Source organism: Rhinolophus sinicus, linkage group LG05 (genome assembly GCF_036562045.2).
Source record: "Rhinolophus sinicus isolate RSC01 linkage group LG05, ASM3656204v1, whole genome shotgun sequence".
NCBI lineage: Eukaryota > Metazoa > Chordata > Mammalia > Chiroptera > Rhinolophidae > Rhinolophus > Rhinolophus sinicus.
The window spans coordinates 24,441,080-24,460,303 of record NC_133755.1 but is presented as its reverse complement, the minus strand read 5'-3'; the positions used below and the strand labels follow the sequence as shown (position 1 = coordinate 24,460,303).

General features: G+C 38.3%; 1 protein-coding gene across 2 annotated transcripts in view; it reads left to right on the top strand.

The window, feature by feature from the left end:
• FEZ2 (fasciculation and elongation protein zeta 2) overlaps positions 1–19,224 on the top strand; it is a 38,809-nt gene that overhangs the window by 12,614 nt on the left and 6,971 nt on the right. The window contains exons 4-6 of one of the 2 annotated variants that reach the window (XM_019741928.2): positions 736–877; positions 1,952–2,220; positions 17,438–17,518. In XM_019741928.2, the coding sequence (XP_019597487.1) occupies positions 736–877; positions 1,952–2,220; positions 17,438–17,518 (492 nt within the window). The remainder of the gene's footprint in view (positions 1–735; positions 878–1,951; positions 2,221–17,437; positions 17,519–19,224) is intronic. The other variant, XM_019741937.2, reaches the window with a different exon arrangement.

Genomic DNA, 19,224 nt, shown 5'->3' with positions numbered 1-19,224 from the left:
CACTTATCCCATCGTTCTTGCCACTTTCTGGAAGTCCTCTTTCATGAATGTCTTTAGTTGCATAGTCATGGCTGCCTCGATGTCCTGAATCGATTCAAAATGTTTTCCTTTCATGGTCATTTTGACTTTGGGGAAGAGCCAGAAGACGCACGGTGCCAGATCCAGTGAATAAGGTGGATAAGGACACACCCTAATGTTTTTATTTGACAGAACTTGCCGTTCTAGAAGCGATGTGTGACACTGTTGTTATGATGGAGGATGAAGACACTCATGAAAGAGGACTTCCAGAACTGCTTCAGAAAGTACAAGAACGATGGGATAAGTGTGTTTGAAGCGAGGGCGAGTATTTTGAGGGGGATTAATGGCAATGTGTCTTTCACTGTAATAAATTTTTTAATTTAGATATTCATCGTATTTTGTGATCACACCTCGTACATGTGTGTGTAACACCATTTCTCAGACATTGCAAGATCTGATAGGACCTACTGAATCATGGTGGACATATTAAATCATATTCTGTTGAACTTTGTGTTTGGTATATTGTAAAATTTTTTGGATAAACCATGTTCACTCTTACCATCAAAATTTGCTTATTCAGAACACCCACCCCTGCACACTGCTGGTTAATGGAGAACGCAGTGTACTTCTACTCTGCTTGGCTCTGGTGAGCGCTGTGTTACAGATGGATCATTGCCCCTCTGTATGTGATTAACAGTGCTATGTATATTTTGGAAGGTTATTGAAGAAATCGAAGAAATGATGCAGGAATCACCGGACCCAGAAGATGATGAAACACCCACACAGTCAGATCGGCTTTCGATGCTTTCCCAGGAAATTCAAACTCTTAAGAGGTCTAGCACAAGCAGTTATGAAGAAAGTAAGAAACCCTACTTAAATCAGCACTCTGTGTCCTTTTTTGTACATCTCAAACATATAGTGTGACTATCTCCAGAAATCTTTGATTCTCACAGGCTGGTTGCATACCCTTCCCTGGCCCTCCAGTAATACTCAGGGCATATTTTTATCGTTGCTCAGGGGCCATGTCATATTCACTTTGAATCCTGTATTAGTCAGCTTGGGCTATCGTAGCAAAGTACTGAAGGCTGGGTGGCTTAAACAATAGAAATGTGTTTCCTCAGTTCTGGAGGGTGGAAGTCTGGGATCAAGGTATCAGTAGGTTTGGTTTCTTCTGAGGCCTCACTCCTTGGTTGCAGATGGCCGTCTTCTCGTGGTCCTCACATGGACTTTCCTCTGCATGTGTGTGTATCTGTGCTAATCTTCTCATTTTATAAGGGCATCAGTCACATTGCATTAGGGCCCACTGTAATGACCTCTTTTTAGCTTAATTATCTCTTTGAAGACCCTTCTCCAAATAGAGTCACATTCTGAGAGACTGGGGGTTAGGACTTCAACAATGTCCTCTCTCTCTTACATGAGGGGAAGTGCTGAGAAGAAACTGAAATGGGGCTTTAGGGATTATTCTTCCCTCTCATCTTCCCAGTATTCAATAAAATTCACACATTGGGCATATGTCATTAAATGTGTATTTAGTTTAATTCTTTCAAATGGACTTCTCTCTTCAGAAGTGTGCCAGAACCCTGCTAAATAGCCTGTGATGTTTTGTCAGCAGGTACTTTCTGTACGTCCCCTGCTTTTGTGTTTATTCTTTTCCTTGTACAAGTCTTTCCTTTTTCAGTCTTGAGTGAAGTATTATTCATGGGATGATTGATTGATTTAGACAAGTAAAAACATTTTGTTATTCTTTTCTTCTCAGCCGTTTGAGATATAACTTTGCCCACCTACCCCTACTCACCAGAAGTTTTAAGGGTTCTGTGATCACGACAATTTAATTGCTTAGAAGATCATTTTGCTCTTTGGCATAAAACACCCTGTGGTGCTTGCTTGAAACAATTTTGTCTTAGTGTCTGCTGTGCTTTGCTTTTGGTCACAGGAGTAAAAAGGCTCTCCGTATCTGAACTAAATGAACTACTGGAAGAAATTGAGACCGCCATTAAGGAATACTCTGAAGAGCTGGTGCAGCAGTTGGCTCTTCGAGATGAACTGGAGTTTGAAAAGGAAGTGAAAAACAGCTTTATTTCTGTTCTCATTGAAGTACAGAACAAACAGAAAGAGCACAAAGAAACAGCCAAAAAAAAAAAGAAACTCAAGAATGGCAGCTCTCAAAATGGGAAGAGCGAGAGAAGTCATATGCCCGGCACAGTAAGTGATGTTTTGCAGGAGGCATCGCACACTGGAAACAGTTTCCATGGTGATCCCAGCACTCCAGGCCGGTAGTGGGCGGGCCAGGCCTACATATGCAGGAGTGGGGTGCTTCTCACCAGGCGCTAAAGGGGTTTTGTTCAACCACTGTGCTCAGCTCCTTCAGCAGGGTGTTTTGTTGATATACCAGTTATCTGGATAATTCAATACTGAGATGTTTAGGAGGGAAGAGGGGAAATAAAAGAGGAGGATTTCTTAAAGAAAAAGAAGCTTTATAGCAAGTGACCATTTTAATACACCAAAATGTTAATAGTGATTTTTTTTATGTTTGGCTGGTGGGCTTATGAATAGTACTATTTTTCTTATTTTTGCTTATCTCTTATGAACTGTATAATACAAAATTAGATGGTGGCGCATTTAGAGGTAGCTGAACTGTGCTGAGCCTAAAAGCACGGATTGATTTGTAAGTAGCTTCTTCCTGGTTTATCAACGAAGTTGGAATATGAAGATGTCAGAGGCAGTTAGGTGACATCAGCCATCTGGCTTCGTACTTGATAGACTAGAATGTCACTGACTGGTGAAAACAAGGTTAGTATATTTGAATCTTTCACCCTCTTACAAAGTTTTTTGTTTTCCACTTTTTAATTTTTCTTAAGTGGTCCTATTAATGGCAGTTGATTACAGTTTATCATAAACATTAACTGTTAATTACATGAGATGCGTTTCCTTACTGACCCTGTGGCCTTTCATCTTGCTTGGACCAGTTGAGACCTTACATTTTGCCACCTTCATCTTGTTTGTATGTGAAGGAACGTTGATTTTATTTTTAGGGTGTAAGGGTTAGACAGAGGAACCCATTTTTCTAAAGGGCACATACGTTTTTAATTTATGATATTGATAACATGGTAATACAGATCACCACAAACCAGCTGTTATGATTTGCAGTAATATAAATCCTGCCTTTTAAGTCGATTTGTTTTTTCTAAAGAATGTTTGTCAGAGAAAGGGATCTCATTAACCAGACTCTGATGGAATCCAGGAACCAGAATGTAGTTCTGGGTTGCTGGGCCACCAGTGAACATTTAATACAAACAAAAGGAATCTTACCATTTATAGCCTATTCATTGTACTGTTTTTGGCCTATCTGTAAATGGATGTTTTCTTAGCGTAATGTCCGTTTGTACATAGAAAGGACATAGCTTATAAACTGCCTTTGAATAAGTTCTCAGATAAGTGGTATAAAATGTTTCTGAGAAATGGCAGTATTGATCGAATAGGTGTCTATTTAGTCACTTTCAGTGACTACTCTGGAAAAAAAAAAAAAGAAACACCAAAAACCCAAAACATTTGTTTGGCTATACAGTCCTGGAAAGTTTTCTTTAAAATATCAGGGGCAATATATTGTATCTCGTATTTTAAAACATTATATTTAAATTGCCCTGTTATACCAGTGCGATTAAATAAAATGCCTAGTTTAAAGGTCATAGCATGATTGGTAATTTCTGCCTATCTGCTTTTAGGGATTACATGTAAATCCTCCATTTATTGGTGTTAACACTTGGCTTAAGAAAATAAATTTATCGGTATTGGGGTTTAAAGGCTTCTTTTTGTAACTCTTGTATACAAAGGCTTACAGTGGAATTCACTGTGTAATTAATTTTACACGGTATTTATATTGAGAAATGGCAAGGTAGCATTTAGGTCTTACTTAAACCTTTTTTAGTCTTGAAATAGATTCATAGTAACAGTAATTTTTTTCACAATATTTGGACTTGTGAAGTTGCTTCTTGAATTCTGATTTATTTGTGTTAAAACCTTGAATCAGGCTAGTAATGGCTTTGGTAGGCTTGTGATACTAGTTCCCTCTAGCTTTCTCAAGCCTAGAATGTTAGAGAAAGACTGTCTCATCTGTGACACAAGGAACCTGAAACTTATGATTCTGCAAGTGGTGGTAGGTAGCTCAAGAAAACAGGTGCCAAAAAGTATTACCTTCCCAGACATTTTCTGTAACATGCAGTTTCGGCAAGGCTTGATCTCTATGCCTTAGCTATCATCAGTGATACTAATTTCTAAAAATTGGTGACCTTTTTGCAGATATCCTGCTAATCTGGTTTCTAATGTTATTAGTCACTTTTTTCTTTCTACCTGAGACATTTTTTGTTCTGTTAGCAGGACTTTGACTTTTTTCTTAAACGTGGAATAATGTCCTTCCATTTTTCCTTAAGCATGTTTCATTGAAACAAAGCTTTAATTTGTAGTTGGTATACTATATCCATAATTGCTAGTTTATTTTCTTTGGTCTAAAAATACTGTAGTGAAATATCTGGGTGGGAATAGAGCAGAATCAAACTCTTCAGGTGTTAATTTTGGAAACATGTTTTGTTTCAAACATTTCTGCAGTGAAAAAAACATTGGGGTCTTAGGGTTGCTATTTAGAGCAGAAAATTTCTTTGGGGCATGAAAATACTATTAAATATGGAAGAAAATATTGAGTGTCTTATTAAAAGGAAAATGTTATCTTGATTTGTTTTAATTTTTAAAATAATCTGCTACGTGTTGGCTAAGATAAAACTATGCATTTATTCAGCAAATATTTGCAGAGTGTCTTCCTTGTGCCAGGGATGTTGTAGCTACCGAGGTGAATAAGGGACAAAGCCCAGGGCCTCCTGGAGCTTATATTCTAATGACGGAGACAGGCGATAAACAAGGAAAAGAATGACTAGACATTATAATTTCAGGTAGTAATAAATGTTACCAAGAAAACAGAAGGTTGGGTAAGGTGCTTGAGTAGTGATGCTATTGGGGAGCTATTTCCTGATTGGCAAGGCAGGCTGCCATGTCCTTTTCCAGCTCTCCCTTTGGAAGGGAGGTTGGAGGAGGCTGAAGAGAGCAGAAAGCTTTCTGTCTCCTTTGTCTTGTTGTTCAGCATCTGGAAGAGCAGGGGTGGGTGGGGTGGTGGAGGGGTGGGGGGGCGGGGTTAGAGACTGGAATGGTTGAAGGGCAGTGTCTGTTCATCAGTGTGGTGACTTACATGCATTTCTTTGAACTGACTGTGCTGTTTTGGGCATTCTGCTTCTGTATGTATATGCCACCGCCTTTTTGTGGTGTGGCCCTCCTTTCTTGCTTCCCCTGTCCACTTGGAGGATTTTTTTTTTTTTTTTTTTTTTTAACACATCCTTCAGAATCATGGTCAAGCATTGTCTTCCTTTTCCAGAACCTTCCTTGATGATTCTTCCAACAATGCAGAATTGACTACTCTCTCCTTCTTTTGGGGTTAGTATTACTCCTCTTAGCTATTTCTGTTAGCACTGTTGTACCATATTGCAATTTTTTTGTTTTCATGTCTATCTCTGGTATGGTTCCATAAACATAGGAAATGTAACTTTATTTTCCTGGTATCATTAGGTTCAACATTAGGTAACTAATACATTTCTGCTAAATAAATCCCTCAAAGAAAGATAAACTTGCAAATCTGAATCAGATCTTCATGCCAGGTGCCAAACCCATGGAGGCTGAATAGAATATTAAGAGCTTTGGGTTAAGAGCTATATTTAAATACTGCCCCTGCATACATACCCTTTTGAGTTTTGGAGGGATTAAATGAAATAACATATATAAGACTAGCATATATCCTGAGGAAATGCTAGTTATTATATGTCCCAACTGCCTACTAGACTTTTCTCCCTGAATTATCTTGTAGGAATTCTAAATTTATCCTATCAAACCAGTTACCATTTTCCTGACGTTGTATTCATTTCTTGTATTTTTTCTTTTGGTTCGTGAAAAATAAGTCTACATTTACTGAAACCCGTGGAATTTCTAGGTCAAAGCATATGTAGTTTTAAAGAGTTTTAAACAACTAGCTTTCCAGATTGTTCTACAGAAATATAACCCAGTAACAGCATATGTGAGTGGCCATTGCCCCACACCTCCAACCAGCAACCTTTTAATATATACTGATCTGATAGGTAAACAATGGTTTGAACTACTGACCATTTGTACTCTTTTGTGAGTTGCCTGTTATGTCACGTTTGAGATGTTTTTCATATTTATTGGTGCGGGTGCACTGGCTTCTGTATCCCAGTACCATACTGGGTTGTAATCATTGGCGTAAGTCTGTCCTGGAAAGAGGGCAGGCTTCCCAAAGGCTGATTTGCATTGTGTCCCCAGCACCTCACCTAATTTTTGGTACTTAATACATGTTTGTTGAATTGAAACTCACTGTAAAGGAGATGGAATCCCAGAGGTTTTGGATTTGTAGTATATGAATTGTTGTTCTATCAGGTTTTTGTTTTTGTTTTTTTTCTTCTGGCGATCTCCTGTTTATATTGAACAGATTTCAGAGGTCATTGAATTTCAGTGGCAGTTCACATGAGTTCAAGAACAAGTTGAAGTACACCAGTTCTGTTTTAATTGAGTAGTGGTTGTCATCTCAAGTTACCTGAAGTTGTAAAGACATTGGTGTTTACCTGCTTAGCATACCTCAGTAAGCTTACGAGCACATATGGCTGAAAGTGGACATGCTTCCTCCTTTAGAATTCAGTAATGTTTTCAAATTAAATGTCATGTCACATATAAGGTTACTTATTCTATAAGTTTGGGGTTGGGAATGTAGGAATCTATAGTATCTTTTCTGTTTGTCATAATCACATTGAACTTTCAAAAGAAAGTTCTAGTGTGTTACACTCAGCCACCACCAAAAATGTATAATTGTTTCAATCTAATCTGAAGTTTATTCTGAAAACTTTTGGGATAATAACAATCAGTGACTCAGTTATATAGAGAATTTTATTCCCTCATTTATTCCTTCTTGGGTGTTGGGGAGATAACTGTTTAAAGATGGGGGAGAGTTTGGGTTTGGAAAATAGATACTCTTTTCTTGTATATATTTTTCTTTCACAGATATATTTGTCCATCTGTCTTTATGACTCACTTAACTCATATTATGACTAATAGTCAATCTGTTTTGTTTCTTTTTTATGCCAAAGTGAGCTAGTAATAGTTTTTCGTTTAATCTTGACCAAAGCTGACTTTAAGGTAAGAGAAATTTATTTTTATTTAGACAGCTACTATTAGTTCTTTCTGAAGTTAATTAATGCTAGCTCTAAGCCTAGAAGAGGAACTGCTCTGACACAACAAGTTGAATTTCAGGCTTTTGTTTAAAAAAACATGGACCTGGCTTTATTTCCCCCTTCTTTTTAATTTGAAATTTAAAAATTTCACATTTGCTAGAATGATTTAGACCAGGGGTTGGCAACGCAAATTACTGCTTGGGAGCCAAATTGACCCTCTGCCTATATTATAAATAAAATTTATTACAACACAGCCATGTCCACTTATTTACATATGGTCTGTGGCTGCTTTGGTGTTTCAAGGACAGTCAAATGGTTGCAACAGAGACGTGTGGCTTGCAAACCTAAAGTATTTACTATCTGGGCCTTTATAGAAACAATAAAAATTAGATGAAAAATAAGATGTGAACTCCATTTAAGTGAATTTGTGTAGGTAAAAAGATCACTATATTGTGACTAATTATTAAAACATGTAGCCTTGGTTTAGCTTAAGGGTGTGTTGAGTTGTTTCTGTCCTCAGGGCCCCGTCCAGCAGCCTGAGGGGTGCCTCCAGATGGTGGTACCTTGGCTAGTCCATCTCCACGCCACTTGCCACAGGCACCCTGCCTAGCAATAGACTTTTGTTCTGTGTGTGTCAGACCCCTCGCAGCTAAGTGAAGAGAACCAGCAGGTAGACCAGTTGTCTCTAGATCTGGGGACAAATGAAAAAAATGAAAATATTGGCATTGCCCCGGGCACACTATTATACATAGTGATAAGAGGTAGTTTGAAGGAGGTAGAGGGGAAGTAGAAAAAGGGGCTGATTCCTCCTCCTTTTCTAAGTGGTTGTGCTTGAGAGGATTGAACAGCCCTGTATACATACTCAAATGTAAGTATTAACACATTTTTCAACAATAATTTGATGGTGCTAGTGATAGTAGTTCTGTGCATTTTTCTTTGTTTGAGAGAGCATTCCTGAAGGTTAGTGTTAGGACTGTGAAATGGAAGGTCACTGTAGGGTGGAAAGAAACTAGATGTGCCATGTTTATCATTTTAATTAATTCACATCTATGGATTATAAAGTATTTCAGTTGTGGAACAAATTTATTTTATGAAAGATAGAATTGCCTAGAGACATATATGGCCAGTATTTTATATTTTATCATTATCTACTGTTTGTTTTCTGCAAGGATTTTTTGGTGTTTCATGACCCAGCAGTTACCGTAGTAAAAAGCAGTCTGTTCTTGACTCCTTTATGTTCTGGAGAGTTTTGTTAATTGTTAATATAACACAAGTTCACGGAAAAGCCATAGTATGTCAGGAAATTGTATTATTATTATATATTTAGCTTAGAGTATCCGTAAATGTCAGGAAATAATTTATAAATTTCCAAGTTATTTTACTGGCTCTGAAAATGTGTAACAATACTTAATTGTCATATTGTTAAAGTATATAAAAAATTAAAAAGATCTTCAGATACAAAAAATTAAATTATTTGATACTATTTCACTTAATTCCTACCTTTGAAAATTTTCACATCTTTCTGCTCTGAGACTGAACTTACAAAATAGTTTAATAGTCAAGACATTTTCAGGTATTTATCTGCTTTGGTATAATTTATATTTTCTGATTTACTTAGGTCTGATTTTTAAAAATAATTATTTTTGTAGAATTTGCATTTGACTGCTTTATAGTTCACATTAAAATTATTTGAAGAAGTGTCAAAATCAGTTTTTACATCTTAAGTAATATCTTAATTTGAATATTTTTACTGGTAATTGTTTTATATTTAAGTATTGCTTTCAATTCTGTTTTTCTCATATATTTTGTCTTGATTATTTTAAGAATTTTAATTCATTAAAAAATGAAAACTACTGTCTTATAAATTAATTTTGAAAATCATGTCATTCAAACTACTAAAAATGATGTGATTTATAAAGAATAATTGTGTTTGAATTTCACTTTGTTTTTGAAACCTTGAGTATAAAGAATATTAATGGAGTAAGAGCATAGGTTAGACTAACAGACCTAGATGAAAAACATTTAATTGCTTTGCCTAACCTTTTTTCTAACATTGGGCTTTTTTGAGATTTTGAAAAGATTTCTTGGTTAGTTAGAGATCTGTGACAGTTGTTGTCAGATGAGGCTAAAAATTTGGTAGCAGAAATAACCTGAATATCCTGGCCTCCTGGTTAGTTTTGCTTTTTCCTGTCTTTGATCCTGCTTTCTGTGAAATTGGTTGACCTGGTGAATATATTGTGCATAGAATGAATTGACGTGTTTAGAACTCTAGAAACTAATTAACAGAGTACAACACTATATCTGATTCTTGTTGCTTTTTAATTTGTGTAGCGTATTCTAGCTCTATTCTTTTTATTGTTCAGAAAGACCTTGAATTACCTAAAAGTGTTACTTGTTTTCTGTTTAAGCTTTTTGGCTGATTTCTATATTCAGTTATAGGCAGTAGTGTCTTTTCTTCACATTATCTTCAGCCCTTAACCTAGAGACTATGATCAGAAATTTATTATTTCTCAGTTGCCATTTTATTTCTATGAGGAGACTCTGGAGAAAAGTAGAAAGGTATGCTTATTTCTGTATGGGAGCTACGTCCCAAATGTTATTCTAGCCTTTTTTAAAGGAATACGGCCCAAGTATTTTTTTTTTTTTTTAATATTGGCTGAACACTTTACTAAGCGCTTCCCATGGATGGTCTCATGTAATCTTCAGAACTACCCTACAAAGTAGATATTATTATTATTGCCATTTCATTGATGGGTAAATGAACGCTCACTAGAAGTGTTAGATCATATAACTGGTATGTGTTGGAACGAGGATGTGCAGAGTTACACAGAGGTGGGTGCAAGGACCCCTCGGCACCCTCATTTTCCAGTTCTGAGTTATTATGCAGGACTGGGCTTGGAGGTCTTGGCTCATTTCTTTGTGTTCTTGCAGATTGTTATAGAGTTTTGAAAAATCTTCTGTATCTTGTTTACACTTTGTTGCTCCTTGATTTGTTTGAGAAAAGTTTCTAGAGAATGATTGAGACTTTTAATACAGGGAAGGAAATAGTCATGAGACAGTTGTGAGTGTTCTCAGTATTAATCATGTGATTGAAGCCCTGAATTCAGTAAACCCCTGGCCCCGTCCCTGCCCGTTACTTTGGCACTATTTCAGCAGCGAGGGGAACAATAAAGTGAATACTGTAATGCTTAATCATTTTCCTGCTTGCAAATGGGCTCATATCAAAGATTCCATTCTGAGAAGGGCATTTTATAGAGCTCTTAACTCCTTCATAAAGATCCGAGGGGAAAAGGATGGATAGGTGACAAAATAATTTTAGGCTCACACAATCTTCACCAGCTCTTCACTTTGAATTTCAACATTTGGGTTTTATGCCTAAAATTTGGAAATGGTAGATTACGTGGAGGCAGGATTGGGCTTTCTGACATACCTAATATTGCAATTGCTTATTTTAAGTAAATTACAACAGATCTTTATTTAATGTCCTTCAGTTCACTGAACATTCATAACCCTGAGACTTAGTTCTGTCAGTGCTTTGATATGTCTGCCATACTTCTCCCTTTCTTCTCCCTCCCTCCCCCTTTTTGTTTTCTCTCTCTCCTGCTCTCCCAGTAGAGAAAGTCTTCCCTCTGGCCCAGTTTAAGTACCATAAGCACCTAATAACACCCATCTGCTTTCAAGGTTGTAAAAATAGTGTTTCCAAATGAGGTGAAGGTTACTGAAGAGTAAACTTGATCTGTCTCTGAGGTTTTAGCTTTTCAAAATTCATTTTGCCTTCCAAAAGGGTGTATTGTTTTTTGGAATTTATAGGGCAGTTGTAAAGCGGAGTCTATTGTATGCTGTTCGAGCTCTTTTCCTGTTTCTTCCTTGTCTCATTGCCTGGTCATCCCCATCCTTGATCCTTCTAATTCATTCATCTTCTACTTGCGAGTCTTTTAATTATCCCAGGGGTTTTATATGTTTTAGTCACTCTCGTTTTACAAACCATGCCAACACAGTGTATTTTGTCTTACTTTAGAAATTTCATGCTGACTTCCTAGACCAGGTTCCTCAGAGGACTTTCTCAGAAGTTCACTGTTTGCTCCTTTGGCAAATAACTTTATATCTTGTCATGTCATCTTTCTTCTGTTCACCCTCAGCTGATTTTTGCCTTGTAGCTGTTTTTAAAAAAATTCTGCCCTGAAAGACATCAAGAGGCCTCATGAGATGGTGATCACAGGCCCTAAGACTCCTGGGCTCTGATCTTCAGAGTGTTACACCTTTGGCTTAGCAGACTTACAGAGCCTGCTGTGACCCTGGCACTACACAAGTCACTGGGAGGGAGAGTGAGTGAGATCTGGTCTTTCTCCTTCCTCAAAATGTGCTCATTTCCTCCTCACAAGGAAATGAAACCACTGGAGTAGGTATTTCTGAATGTATCGTCTGGCTGTGCAGTTCTGTCATTCTAGAGCATTTATATTATAGCCTCATGTGATCTCATAGTCCTGTACTGTGGTGTGTGTGCATATGTGTATGCTTTGGATTTGTCTCCTTAAAAAATAATGTATCTTGGTTGAATTAATTCATAGATTCAGACTCTACAAATAAGACCTTTAAAAATGATATAATTTTAATCATCTATTTTACAGGTGAGGAAACAGGCCTCGGCAGGATTAGATACTGCTGTGTCAGGTCACATAGTTAGTGGCAAAGCAGGAGAGAACCCTGACCTCTTGATTTCTACTTTGACATTTTTCTATTCAAGGTGACTGTCAAAAATTTTCTGATTCCGAATACTTTTGGCTAAGGTGTGATGCCTGGTATTTCACTGGTACAGGTAGTAATTGCTGAAGAAACGTGCAATTTAAGCTAATGACTATCGATCATACGCCTCTTATCTGTTGGATGGGCTGTGTTTTGTGGGCATATGAAAGAAGTAGCTGACATTCTTTCTGTCCTTCAAGATTTTGAGAACTGAGTTGAATTTATAAAAAAATTACCTAACTAAAATTTTTTTTCTGCTGTTTTTCTTTGAAACACTTAAAAAATCTTAGGTTTTCTCTTACTACTGTTAGACAAACATATAATGATCTTTAATTATGTGCCAGCATGGGTGTTAAGGATACGGTAAACCCCAGCCTCCATGGCGTGCTGCCTGTGGGCTGGGGATCTGGATGACAGAACATCCACTGTACGCGATGCAGTGATTCTCAACTAGGCCAGTTTGCCCCCCAGGAGACATGAGGCAATGTCTGGAAACATTTGTCCTTGTCGCAACTGGGTGGGGTGGGGGACAGTGCCACTGACATCTGGCTCAGTAGAGGCCAGAGATGTCTCTCAACATCCTGCTATGCGTGGGACTGCCCCCACAACGGAGAATGATCTGAACCGAAACGTCAGTAGTGTCAAGGCTGAGAAACCTAGGTCTAGTGTGGTGATTGCGCTATTAAAAGTGGGACCATGGTTTTAGTGCTTTATGTGCCTGGCACTGTCCGTGGTAGAGGCGTGTGCACGTGACTATTGCCCCTGTTTGGTTTGGGGGTCTGGGGAGCCTGAGCTGAATCCTGAGGACAGGAAGAAGGAGGCGGAGGGGCATACTGAGCAGAGGGCATGGAATGGGCAACCACCTGGAGGTGGCAGGGACCTCTGTGGATCTGCAGGTTGCTCGTTGTGACTAGAAGTGGAGGGAGAATGCTAGGAGGAGAGAGAAGCAGTCAGTCCAGAAGAGGGTGTGGAGGTAGCAGAGTGGAAGCCAGAAGCGGATGGCTTTGTATGCCATTCTGCAGCATTTGGTGTTTATTTAAAGGCTGCAGGAAACCAAAAAGAGGTTTTAAGTGGGTTGTTGTTACATGTTCAGATTGTGGAAGGATCACTTGAGTGTTTCAGAGAGAACGAATTGGAAGGAGACAGAGATAAGGAGTTGATTCAGAGGCGGTGCCACTCATGCAGTAAGAAACGAGCCAAGGAGGTGACAGTAGGCATGGGCAAATGGTTAAATTTCAGAGATATTGAGGAGGTTGAATCTGTTGGTTCGGGCACCAGGGAAGGGAGGAGTTAGGGTCGGGTCACTGATTTCGGACTTGGGCAAGCACAGTTAGAACTCATGTACCCCTTCCCCGAAGGGAGCTGTGCGCATCTCGTCAGCAGTGAGGGCAGCCAGCCTCACGGCAGCGTCTCTGGGGGATAGCTGTCCTTACATCAGCTCTGGATGCAGCCGCCATGCTGCCAAGGATAAGCCTCCCCAGCACATCCAGTACACCAAGATGGAGAGAGAAACAGGGCCTCTGCAATACAAACTTCTGATTGGAAGGAGAAGAGAATGGAAATACTCGGTAGCTACTGTTTCACAGCTTGCTGGAGAATAACAGGACCCCTGTACAGCTGGCCGCGGAATGAACTCTTTGGTCGGCCAGTTTGGCTGCTTTTGGTTTTTGTTGTCTGAGAGGATCTCTTTTGTCCGTTGTTCTTTGTAGCTCATCTGGGAAGGTGTGTAATTCACGTTTCAGCTCAGATGTCACCTCCTCAGAGAACTTTGCTCTGACCTCCCAGTAGAAAGTAGGCATCCAGTTTTTAATTGCCATGTCGTAGCTTTCGGCAGGGCACTCATTATGTGCAGTTATCTCGTTCATTTACTTGTTTTACTTTTTCTGCCCCTCTCACACTGGAATGTCAGCTCATGAGGGTGATGCGTTCCCTCTGAATCCTTAGTACCTGCAATAATATCTGGCCCCATACCGTTTTTGAAAGAAGGAACAAATGAATGAGAGAGGGTAGTATGCTGAAGGAGTAACAGGTTTCTTATGTTTCTTTTGTTTGAGTTTTGGTTGGGGAGAGGAGGGTGAATTCAGTTTTGGATATGAGTTTTAGGACTGTTTAGGTAGAGATGTCCAATAGGCCACTACACATACAAGTCTGAAGGTCAGGACGTACTGGATCTGCAGTAAAGGTAGTGAATGCATACTGAGCCCCTGTGACGTGCCAGGCTCTGTTCTTACAGCATTTCACTGATCTTAGCAAAATAGAGCTGTAGCTTTATGGAGGCAGAAGTTGAAACTGTTGAGTGGAACGTTCAGAGTGTGCATGAGAACAAGAAATACGGACAGGAATCCTGGGCAACACTGGTATGTGAAAGATGAGCACAGAAAGCAGCAGCTCGCAGAAGCAACCAGAGAGGCAGGGGTCCTGGGGACAGTGTAGTGTCTAGGAATCCAGGGAGCAGGTGCAAGGAGAGCTTCCTGATGTCTCATCTGAAAAGCGTCCACGGACGTCAGTGTCAAAGAAATGGGAGCAGCCGTTTCAGGGAGCCGTGGGGAAAGGAGTGAGGTTCAGGGTTCGAGAATTTATGGATGCCACTGGGAAAGAGCTAGTAGAGAGGGAGAGTTTGAAAATGCAGTGAAGGGAGAAAATTGTTCCTGCATGATTCCTGCGGGGGAAGAAGTGGGGGAGTTGATGGCAACTGGAGCTTTGGTGGACGAACATTCTCAGCGTTCTCAGACACATCTTTTAGTTGGTTTCTTTGTTTTTCCCATGAACCTTTTGATCTTCATGTTCTGTCATTTTCCCTGTGGAACAGGTGGCAGTAGAACCTTACCCGTTGCCATGTTACTTGCCTGCTCAGGACGCAGTGGGGCCTGGTTGGCCACAGGTACTGAGTCGGCTGCAAGGACAGAGGTTCCTCTGCTTCTTTCACTAGGATCAGCCGATAGTTTTGTATTTTTTCAAATTACTGTGGCTTCACACATGATTGCATTTTCATTTATTTCACTAAGTTCTGGTTGCATGAAAGTCGTCTTTCAGTAGTCAGGCTGCCAGTAGTTGAAATGGCTCAGCAATATTGACAACTGCACATTTAGTAAGGAAACCTAAATTACATATACCAGGGTTGTCAAAAAAATGTATACACGTGACTCATATTCATCTTTTGTTATCGGTATATATTACAATTTCAATAGTTTTTTCCTGTCTTAAAATGTGTATACATTTTTTTTTGGCACCCTACATGTATATATGTATGTATCTGTCTAACTTAGGATTTTAAGAATTTGCAGCAACCCTTTTTTTTTTTCCAGGAACAGGAATTAGGTTTCCAATTGGCAAAGTAAAAAATAAAGATAGTGGTTTTAGAACATGTTCTTCAAACATAAAATATACTTTAGTATTTTTCTCTATTGCTTTTGAAAGGAAATATATATTTTAATAGAATATTTTAAAAGTGAGCTGACTTATTTATTTGAAAAAGTTTCCCATAATTTTTATTGTAGATTGTAGAGCCTAAGTAGTCATTTCTTTTGACAGTCTGTTTTAGAAAAAGTGAACAAATTACATGATAGTACATGAAAAATCTAAAAAAGTAGTTATCTGTAGGTTTTACTTTTAAAACTCGTCTACTTCATCATGGCAATTGTGATGCTGTCTGCAGAGTGAAGCATACTCACTCACGTGTCTGGACCACACCTTTGGTTCTGGCTTAGACACGGGTGTGCAGATCTGGGAAGGGTGGGATGGGGAAGAAGGATGATTCACGAGAAGCATCCATGTCCTGGCTCCCACAAGATGATAAAATGTGGTATCAGGTTTTCAGAAATACCACTGCGTGTGTGACTGAACAGATTAAAGAGTAAACCTCCTTCAAAGATTAAACCTCTAGGTGTTTCTCAACTGTCTGTTAGGATTTCTTTATGCTCTTAAAATGCATTGAAGACCTGAAAGAGCTGTTGTTTATTGATCGATATTTACTGTGTTAGAAATTAAAACTGTCAAAAGTTTAACATATAAAGTCATTTAAAAATACAAGTAAGAAACTCATTCATGTTTACATAGTGTATTTTTATGACAAATAACTATTTTTTAAAAATTTAGTGAGAAAAATGGTATTGCTGTGCATTTATATCAATTTCATTAATATCTGGTTTAATTGAATTCAGCCAGGTTCTCAAATCTGCTTCTGTATTCAATCTGTCATTTGGATTATTTCATTCTAAGTCATTAGAGAGTGCATGTAAAAGAAGGCAAATTATGTCTTAGTACTTCTAAGAAAATAATTTTGATTCACGGACCCCTGAAAGTGTTTCTGGGACCTCCTGGGTGTGGGGGTGGATCCCTGGACCACACTTGAGAACCACTGGGCTAAACTGGGCATTTCTTGAGGGCAGAGACCATTGCCTTGGTTTTCTTTCTCCTATTCCTTGGGACCTGGTGAAATTATTCTTTGCCTTGAATCCTCAAATATATTTAACTAATTCAAATTTCCCCTATAAAATTCCAGGGAAAGGAACCATCCGGTGAAACAGGACTGAACTTCCTTTGCCAGGATGCTTTTGCCCTTCATTAGTCATAGTCATAATGCCCTTCATTAGTCATAAGTCCTTTGACTCAGCAGCCATAGAAGTGCCATCGACCCTTTTCACAGTGTCTGGTGACATTGTAGACTGGCGACAAACCAAGATAAGATGTTTGGAAAGAAATATTCCCTTTTTAGTACAGTGAATTCTAGGAAGTCTTGGAGGTTCCTGGGAGAAAGAAGCTAGAATTGTTTCCTAGAAACGGTGTGGAAAGTCTTTGCAAAAGTTTTCGGGGCTCTGGCTGGCACATGGGATCTACTGAGTTCTTCAGAAAGCATGTGTGTTCTTCCAGTTCACATTTTCGGCATCAAGGCAGGGGCAGGTGGCCTGAAGAGCCAGTGAGAAGCAATAATCAGCTTTCCAAGTAACAGCATTTCATTTGCCAAACGTTATGTTAATGTTCTCAAAACTTATGGTAGAAATATGCAAACTTAGGCTGAAAAATATGTGTATTGCTACTATTAAGACTTTCAATAAAATATAGGTAAATAGTATCAAAAGATGTCTTAAAAATTGTGTGGTGCATTTTGCATAAAACAGATATGTGTACAACTTATAGTGTTTACATTGGAGCAAATTTATTTAGCATTAGGAAAAATCTTCATGAACAGCATAAAAGCAGTTGCTTTTACATTTGACTTGCAAAGAAATGGAAGCAAAACCATTTTAAAAACAGCATGAATTTGTCTGCTTTATCTGAATGAGTAGTGGCATTTTCTAACTGCTTGTCTCTTGGGCACATAAGTCATCGTGGTATATTCTTACTAATAGTCTTTGAACTTCTTTCTCTGTCATTTCTTCCGGGCCGTATATTGCTGCCTTTAGCGCTTCAGCATGGAAGGGATCTCAAATGTCATTCAGAATGGCCTCCGCCACACCTTTGGAAATTCAGGTGGAGAGAAACAGGTGCTCGGTTATTCTTATTTTCCTCATTCTCTGCTTTTTCATTTTTTGTGTAAGTGAAGGGTCTGAGAGCTGGCAGTTTTACTAATTTACTAAGACTTGCTTAAAAGAGAGAAATCAAAGTTTATTATATTTATAACCTTGATATTGCACAGAATTTCCCTTTAGGAAAAAGTATTTTTCAAATTGGACAATCAAGTAAATGCATTCTTTATACATGTTTCAGAACTCCATTTTCCACTCTTACCTTTAAACAAATAAGTATTAACATATTTACATAACGAATTGCATGTGTAGAATATATAATTGAGAAAATAATTCAACTAGAATATGCTACTATAATTATAAAAGTTTAAGAAACACTATCTCATTTTGGGGGGAAAATCCAGCTGTTGGCATCTTTTTAGACTATAGTTCTATAGAGTATATCTTATTTGCTTTTAAATGATATTCATCTGTTTTTAAGATACATCAATCATGTAGTCAGCAAACTCACTTGTCTACCAAATAAGGCATAACACATTATTTACACAAAATCACACATGGATATGAATATACAATCAAATGTATAGCAATTTGTTTTTTATTACATTTTTGTGTAGTAATTTCAGGAATATTAGGAACATAGGAAAAACAGCTACATTGAGTATGCTTAAAATTACTTTTCACAATTTGAAATTTTCACTTCAAAAAGAACTCTTCAATTTAGTGCTTAAGTGAAGATTGAGAAATGTAGAATATAGCTTGTAGGCAGTTTATCAGAAGAGGGCATTTGAGCTGAGGGTTTTTACTGCAGGGAGTTCTGTATTCCTCAAGAAAGGCAGTAATCGACATTAAAGAATCCTGCATAAAGGGGCTCCATGAAGGGCTGGTTGAATTTTTTTTTTCTTTTATTCTGGCGCTTCTCACCTCTCTCAAACTCACATGATCGCAAAATAACTTGCAAACTGACCCAATAATGGGAGTGGGCAGGAAAGCCTGAAAGTGTTGCCAGATAGCCTGAATGCCAAGGGTGGCTTCCTGATGCTTCTCCAAGACGCCTGACACACATGCTATTAGTGCAGCCCCCAGAGGGCATATGTCTGGCTTTTGGTGTCTTCTTTACAAAGAAACATATACAGTGATACAATTGGGCATCACCTTGGAGAGGTCTACACCAAAAAGATGATGGAAAACTAGGTTTCTTAAAGATTGAACAATTCGCTTTTTCTACTTTTCTGAACCTAGGGATCCAGTTATTGTTAGGTAACTTTTTCTTGTTTTTTTGATTATGAGTGGGATAAAATCACTCAAAGAGGATTAGGAATAGAGCTGAGATTTAGGGCAGAGGCTAAGTAATGGGTGAGGCTAAAGAGATTCCAAGGAAAAAACAGTTGATCTCTAGATGAGCATATGCAGACTACACTAAACTATGCATTTTCTTTTTTTTTGGTGGAGTGGCTGGAATAGGATCTGAATAATTTTTTAGATTGTGCTTTCATGGGACATAGCTCTGGGACATAACCGATACTTGTGAGCTGTTACACTAATCAACTACGTAGGCAAGCAGTTTGTCTTAATTTCAGACATGAATTTTCATTATTCATTTCCCTTTAGGCCATTCTCGCTTTCACTTTTTTCCTTTAATACCTTTAAACATTTATAACTACTTAGGTAATAATTTAAAATAATAATGATAATAATAATAATAATACACCTCTAAAATTATT